The sequence below is a fragment of the Oncorhynchus tshawytscha genome, linkage group LG08 (assembly GCF_018296145.1).
Source record: "Oncorhynchus tshawytscha isolate Ot180627B linkage group LG08, Otsh_v2.0, whole genome shotgun sequence".
NCBI classification, from domain to species: domain Eukaryota; kingdom Metazoa; phylum Chordata; class Actinopteri; order Salmoniformes; family Salmonidae; genus Oncorhynchus; species Oncorhynchus tshawytscha.
The window spans coordinates 87,768,660-87,776,583 of NC_056436.1; the positions used below are offsets into that span (position 1 = coordinate 87,768,660).

At 49.2% G+C, this 7,924-nt stretch overlaps 1 protein-coding gene across 1 annotated transcript in view; it reads right to left on the reverse strand.

Annotated features, from left to right (window-relative positions):
• The window catches only part of LOC121847038 (netrin receptor UNC5A-like), a 275,293-nt gene extending 268,093 nt beyond the window's left edge, over window positions 1-7,200 (reverse strand). The window contains exons 1-2 of the mRNA XM_042326336.1: window positions 7,161-7,200; window positions 6,532-6,750 (exon numbers count right to left, since the gene is read on the reverse strand). Of these exons, the coding sequence (XP_042182270.1) occupies window positions 6,532-6,750; window positions 7,161-7,200 (259 nt within the window). The remainder of the gene's footprint in view (window positions 1-6,531; window positions 6,751-7,160) is intronic.
• Between the last annotated feature and the right edge of the window lie 724 nt (window positions 7,201-7,924).

Sequence of the window (7,924 nt, forward strand, 5' to 3'; positions counted from 1 at the left end):
GACTCATAAACCTCGTGTCTGAGTTATATAGTTACAAGACTCATATACCTCCTGTCTGAGTTATATAGTTACAAGACTCATATACCTCCTGTCTGAGTTATATAGTTACAAGACTCATATACCTCCTGTCTGAGTTATATAGTTACAAGACTCATATACCTCCTGTCTGAGTTATATAGTTACAAGACTCATATACCTCCTGTCTGAGTTATATAGTTACAAGACTCATAAACCTCCTGTCTGAGTTATATAGTTACAAGACTCATATACCTCCTGTCTGAGTTATATAGTTACAAGACTCATATACCTCCTGCCTGAGTTATATAGTTACAAGACTCATATACCTCCTGTCTGAGTTATATAGTTACAAGACTCATAAACGTGTCTGAGTTATATAGATACAAGACTCATATACCTCCTGTCTGAGTTATATAGTTACAAGACTCATAAACCTCCTGTCTGAGTTATATAGTTACAAGACTCATAAACCTCCTGCCTGAGTTATATAGTTACAAGACTCATAAACCTCCTGCCTGAGTTATATAGTTACAAGACTCATATACCTCCTGCCTGAGTTATATAGTTACAAGACTCATATACCTCCTGCCTGAGTTATACACACTGCTCAAAAAAATAAGGGAACACTAAAATAACACATCCTAGATCTGAATGAATGAAATATTCTTATTAAATACTTTTTTCTTTACATAGTTGAATGTGCTAACAACAAAATCACACACAAATTATCAATAGAAATCAAATTTATCAACCCATGGGGGTCTGGATTTGGAGTCACACTCAAAATTAAAGTGGAAAACCACACTACTTTATTTTTTTGAGCAGTGTAGACACAATACTCATATACAGTGAATTCGGAAAGTATTCAGACCCATTGACACTTTCCACATTTTGTTACATTACAGCCTTATATATCCTCATCAATCTACATAGTGACAAAGCAAAAACAGGTTTTTAGAAGTGTTTTCTAATTTATTAAAAATAAAAAACTGAAATACCTTATTTAGATAAGAATTCAGATCCTTCGCTATGAGACTCGAAATTGAGCTCAGGTGCATCCTGTTCCCATTGATCATCCTTGAGATGTTTCTATAACTTGATTGGAGTCCACCTGTGGTAAATTAAATTGATTGGACATGATTTGGAAAGGCACACACCTGTCTATATAAGGTCCCACAGTTGACAGTGAATGTCAGAGCAATAACCAAGCCATAAGGTCGAAGGAATTGTCTGTAGAGCTCCAAGACAGGATTGTGTAGAGGCACAGATCTGGGGAAGGTATCAAAAAATGTCTGCAGCATTGAATGTCCCCAAAAACACCATGGTCATCATTCTTTTGTTTTTATTTAACTAGGCAAGTCAGTTAAGAATTTTTATTTTATTTACAATGACGGCCTACCCCGGCCAAACCCAAACCTGGATGAGGTTGGGCCAATTGTGCGCCGCACTATGGGACTCACAATCATGGCCGGTTGTGTTACAGCCTGGAATCAAACCAGGGTCTGTAGTGACGTGTCTAGCACTAAGATGCAGTGCCTTAAACCGCTACTCCACTCGGGAAGAAGTCAAGTCAAGTCTCTTCCTAGAGCTGGGCGCCAAACTGAGCAATCGGAGGAGAAGGGCATTGGTCAGGGAGGTGACCAAGAACCCGATGGTCACTCTGACAGAGCTCCAGAGTTCCTCTGTGGAGATGGGAGAACCTTCCGGAAGGACAACCAGCACTCCACCAATCAGGCTTTTATGGTAGAGTGGCCAGACAGAAGTCACTCCTCAGTAAAAGGCACATGACAGCCTGCTTGGAGTTTGGTGTTGGTGTTGGCAGCATCATGCTCTGGGGATGTTTTTTTAGTGGTAGTGTCTGTGAGACTAGTCAGGATCGAGGAAAAGATGAACGGAGCAAAGTACAGTGAGATCCTTGATGAAAACCTGCACCAGAGTGCTCAAGAATTCAGACAGGGGCGAAGAGTCACCTTCCAACAGGACAACAACCCCAAGCACACAGCCAAAACAACAAACGAGTGGCTTTCGGAACAAGTCTCTGAATGTCCTTGAGTGGCCCAGCCAGAGCCCGGACTTGAACCCGATCGAACATCTCTGGAGAGACCTGAAAATAGCTCTGCAGCGACACTCCCCATCCAACCTGACAGCACTTGAAAGAATCTGCAGAGAAGAATGGGAGAAACTCCCCAAATACAGGTCTGCCAAGCTTGTAGCATCACACCCAACAAAGTACCGAGTAAAGGTTCTGAATACTTATGTAAATGTTATATATATTATTTTTTTTCATACATTTGCAAAAATGCCTATAAACCTGTTTTGCGTTGTCATTATGGGGTATTGTGTGTAGATTGATGAGCGAAAACACCCAGATTTAATGTATTTTAGAATAAGGCTGTAATGTAACAAAATATGGAAAAAGTCAAGGGGTCTGAATGCTTTCTGAATGCCCTGTCCCTCCTGCCTGAGTTTTTTTCCAGTTGTATATGGTGGTCTCGTCGTATGATCTATTTTAATACCGTATTTAATACCGTACCACTCCTAACGTGTCCTGTCCTCTAGAATCTGCATCCCAAACGACACCCTATACCTTATGTAGTGTCTATGGGGGGAGCAACGGGTCAAAAGGAGTTTACCGTTTGGGACACCCCCTGGGAGAATATGACCTTCCTTCCTCTTACAACCTGCCCGCTTTATTGTCACGGTGATCCCTCTGTCTGGCCTCCATCAATACCGTACGTTATGCTGCTCAAAAATCTTTTAAACCGTCTAGCTATTACTTCCTGAAACATCTAAATAATCTTGTGTTATTATGGTGTCACTGGCCAAAGTCCCAAATAGAACCCTATTGCCTTTATAGATAGGGCTCTGGGCAAAAGTAGTGCACTTCATAGGGAATAGGGTGCCATTAGTGAATCAACCACTATAGGTTTTCATCTTTATAAAATATGTATTTCCTGATTGACCGAGTGGTTTTTAATGCGATTTTGTAATTCATGTTTTTTTTTATCTGAGGGAAAGAGAAGCTGGGTTTAGAGAAAGCAGATCTTATTTATTTAATACATACAGCAGGATTAATTATAGGAATAGAGGAGGGATCAAACATAGACCTGTCCTGTCTGGATTCTGTCCTGTGTCTGGATTCTGTCCTGTGTCTGGATTCTGTCCTGTGTCTGGATTCTGTCCTGTCTGGATTCTGTCCTGTCTGGATTCTGTCCTGTGTCTGGATTTTGTCCTGTCTGGATTCTGTCCTGTGTGTGGATTCTGTCCTGCCTGGATTCTGTCCTGTGTCTGGATTCTGTCCTGTGTCTGGATTCTGTCCTGTCTGGATTCTGTCCTGTCTGGATTCTGTCCTGTGTCTGGATTTTGTCCTGTCTGGATTCTGTCCTGTGTGTGGATTCTGTCCTGCCTGGATTCTGTCCTGCCTGGATTCTGTCCTGTGTCGGGATTCTGTCCTGTGTCGAGTTTTCAGTATGTGTCGGGATTTCTGTCTGTCTGTCTATTTTACATTGTAACTTGGATGAATTAGATATTTTGTTGTTGAACAATTGTGCAAACTGAACTGTCTTCTATTTTTACTTACTAAAATACAGGGACATTTAGGAGTACATTTAACAGTCCTCAGTTCCTAATGGATGGGGTGGCTGAACAGAGCAGTAATTAAACATGATCTTTAATGGGCTATCAGCCTATCGGAGAACAGTCCAGCACACAATTTAAGCCGAAGCTGATACGCTGCTATCTTCAAATTCCTGAGAACCCTGAGCTCTAATGAACAGCAAGGAATAGGAGAAGCAGGAGAGGGGGGAGAGGGGACGGGAGGGGAGAATAGGAGAGGAGAGTGGAGGGTGGAAGGGGAGGAGAGGAGAGTGGACGGGAGGGGGAGGGGGAGAGGGGAGGAGGGGAGAATAGGAGAGGAGAGTGGAGGGGAGGGGGAAGGGGAGGGAAGGAGAGAAGAGTGGACGGGAGGGGGAGGGGGAGAGGGGAGGGGAGGGGAGAACAGGAGAGGAGAGTGGAGGGGAGGGGGAAGGGGAGGAGAGGAGAGTGGACGGGAGGGGGAGGGGAGGAGAGGAGAGGGGACGGGGGAGGGGAGGAGAGGGGACGGGAGGGGGGGAGAGGAGAGGGGAAGGGAGGGGAGAATAGGAGAGGAGAGGGGAGGGGAGGAGAGTGGAGGGGGAGGGGGGGAGGAGGAGGGGAGGAGAGGAGAGGAGAGGAGAGGAGAGGAGAGGAGAGGAGAGGAGAGTGGAGGGAGAATAGGAGAGTGGAGGGGAGGAGAGGAGAGGGGACGGGAGGGAGGGGGAGAGGAGAGTGGGGGGAGAGAGGAGAGGGGAAGGGAGGGGAGAATAGGAGAGGAGAGGGGAGGGGAGGAGAGTGGAGGGGAGGGGAGGGGAGGGGAGGAGAGGAGAGGAGTGGAGGGGAGGGGAGAATAGGAGAGGAGGGAGGGAGGAGGGGAGGAGAGTGGAGGGGAGGGGGATGGGAGGAGAGGAGAGGGGAGAATAGGAGAGGAGGGAGGAGAGGAGGAGAGGGGACGGAAGGGGAGAATAGGAGAGGAGAGGGGATGGGAGAGGAGAATAGGATAGGAGGGAAGAGGGGAGGAGAGGGGATGGGAGGGGAGAATAGGATAGGAGGGAGGAGGGGAGGAGAGGAGAGGGGACGGGAGGGGAGGAGAGGGAAGGAGAGTCCTGGATGATTATAATAGCCTTGAACCGCCTGCTAATTGATAAAGCATTATTAGCTGCAGTCTTGTAATAGGACTTGTATTTCATCCTGTCCTGTGCGGCCGGACGGCGGAGGAGTCGAGAGAGAGCAGTTGGTGACAGGGCCCAGAGACAGACACCGCCAGGGGGTTGAAGGGCAGACCAGAGGAAAACTAACATTATGGTATAACAGATAACTGGTTACCACGGTGAGAAAAGGGATACATCTAAGAGATGAACCAAGGTGGTTAACGTTACCTTGACAACTGAAACATACATGGTTGTCAAGCCCACAACGTATCCATGGAGATGGAGGTAATACAACCCAACACCAGAACACTGGACCAGTTCCCAACTAGACTGAGTGTACCTGACAGTCACAACAAGCTGCAGCGCTTAGGGCTGGAGGAGGTGGAGGAGATGGTGGAGGAAATGGAGGAGGTCACAGGAGGTGGAGGAGATGGAGGAGATGGAGGAGGAAATGGAGGAGGTGGCAGGAGGTGGAGGAGATGGAGGAGGTGCAGGAGATGGAGGAGGTGGAGGAGATGCTGGAGTAGGTGGAGGAGGTGGCAAGAAATGGAGGAGGTGGAGGAGGTGGCAGGAGATGGAGGAGGTGGAAGGAGATGGCAGAGATGGAGGAGGTGGAGGAGATGGAGGAGGTGGTGGAGGAGATGGAGGAGGTGGATGAGGAGGAGGTGGATAAGGCGGAGGGGGTGGAGGAGGTGGATGAGGTGGAGGTGGATAAGGCGGAGGGGGTGGAGGAGGTGGATGAGGAGGTGGAGGAGGTGGTGGAGGGGTGGAGGAGGGGGAGGAGGTGGATGAGGAGGAGGAGGTGGATAAGGTGGATGAGGTGGAGGCAGTGGAGGAGGTGGAGGAGGAGGTGGCATGAGGTGGAGGAGGTGGAGGAGGTGATGAAGGTGGAGGAGGTGGAGGAGCTGGAGGAGGAGGAGGTGGCAGGAGGTGGAGGAGGTGGATGAGGAGGTGATGAAGGTGGAGGAGGTGGAGGACATGGAGGAGGTGGCAGGAGGAGGAGGAGGAGGTGGATAAGGTGGAGGAGGTGGCAGGAGGTGGCAGGATTTGGAGGAGATGGAGGAGGTGGATGAGGTGACAAAGGTGGAGGAGGTGGCGGAGATGGAGGAGGTGGCAGAGGTGGCGGAGGTGGAGGAGATGGAGGAGGTGGCATAGGTGGAGGAGATGGAGGAGATGGAGGAGGTGGATGAGGAGGAGGAGGTGGATAAGGCGGAGGGTGGAGGAGGTGGATGAGGATGTGGAGGAGGTGGAGGAGGTGGATGAGGTGGAGGAGGGGGAGGAGGTAGATGAGGAGGAGGAGGTGGATGAGGTGGAGGCGGTGGAGGAGGTGGAGGAGGAGGTGGCAGGAGGTGGAGGAGGAGGTGGAGGAGGTGATGAAGGTGGAGGAGGTGGAGGAGCTGGAGGAGGAGGAGTTGGCAAGAGGTGGAGGAGGAGGTGATGAAGGTGGAGGAGGTGGCAGGAGGTGGAGGAGGAGGTGGAGGAGGTGATGAAGGTGGAGGAGGTGGAGGAGCTGGAGGAGGAGGAGTTGGCAAGAGTTGGAGGAGGAGGTGATGAAGGTGGAGGAGGTGGCAGGAGGTGGGGGAGGTGGCACGCTCTGTAAAGCATGCCATTGTCATTGTTCCAGGCACTAAGAGCCATGTGGCTGTGGTATAAATCAATGTAATCTACTTGTATGTTGAAACAATATTGCTGTGAGATTACTTTCATTCAATGTACAAGCAAATACTAAGTGTTAGGAATCTGTGAGTCTGATAAAAGCCTCTGCTGAATGACCTAGTAATTGGTTTACCTGTAGCAGGGTCCACGGTGCGGTCGATCAGGTGATCATCTTGATGGACCCACTCCCCGTTACATTTGAAGTAGATCTGTGTTGCCGGGGTGGAGCGACAGGTCAGGGTGACGGGCTTGTTCTTCACTATGTACTCATCGTCAGGCTCCACCAGGAAGTGAGGTAACAGATCGTTGAAGGAGGCAGGAAGTGTCACCGTGGCAACGTGCTCCGAACCAACTGGGAGACAAAAAGAAAAGAGAAAGAAAAATATTTTTGTTGAAAAGACAAACAAATGCAATAGTTGTATTAACTTATATGCCCCGAAACCATTTGTTAAAGACAGTCAATAGAGAGACTCGTAAATGCAGTCCAACACAATAGTACTACAAACTGTCAATAGGTAGAATACCCTGAATCTGATGATTTTTTACAATGTCTTCCTGGGCCTTTTGATTGAGAGAACTTGCTGTTACATTGGTTTTAGAGTGGAGAAGACTGGCTGTACTCTCCCGAATTCAGTGAGGTGAATTTACCTCTGCCCTGTGTCTTTGTTACTGTTAACAACAACGGTACATGGCAAACACACAATGTCTCCATTGAGTAGGGGGCATTGTGTCTTGGTTTCTTGTTCAGACACTCCCACTCACACTGAAATAACTCAAAGCTGAAGCTACTGAGGGTTTTCATTGACTAGCCGTAGTCTTTCTCTGGGTTAACCCTGAGCACTATCTCAGGACGGAGACTCTCCTGCTATTAATCTCTGAGCTTTAAAGATCACAGCTGACTGACTGACTGACTGACTGACTGACTGACTGACTGACTGAGGAGAGGAGAGGAGGAGAATGAGGGGATGAGAGGAGAGGTAATGGGAGGAGAGGACAGGATGAGAGAGGAGAGGAGAGGGGAGGAGAGGAGAGGTAATGGGAGGAGAGGACAGGATGAGAGAGGGGAGGAGAGGAGAGGTAATGGGAGGAGAGGACAGGATGAGAGGGGATGAGAGGAGAGGAGAGGAGAGGAGAGGAGGGGAGGAGAGGACAGGATGAGAGGGGAGGAGAGGACAGGGATGAGAGAGGGAGGGGAGAGGACAGGGAGAGAGGGGATGAGAGGAGAGGAGAGGGGAGAGGAGAGGAGAGGGGAGGAGAGGTAAGGGGAGGAGAGGACAGGATGAGAGAGGGGATGAGAAGAGAGGTAAGGGGAGAAGAGGAGAGGTAAGGGGAGGAGAGGACAGGATGAGAGGGGGACAGGACAAGAAGAGAAGAAAAGTGCTCTGATGTCTGTCCACCCTACAACTCAGATCATTAGAGAGGAGGGGAGGAGATGGGGAGAGGAGAGGGCAGGAGGGGGAGAGGAGAGGGCAGGAGGGGGGGGGAGAGGAGAGAAGAGAGGAGAGGAGAGGAGAGAGAGGAGAGGA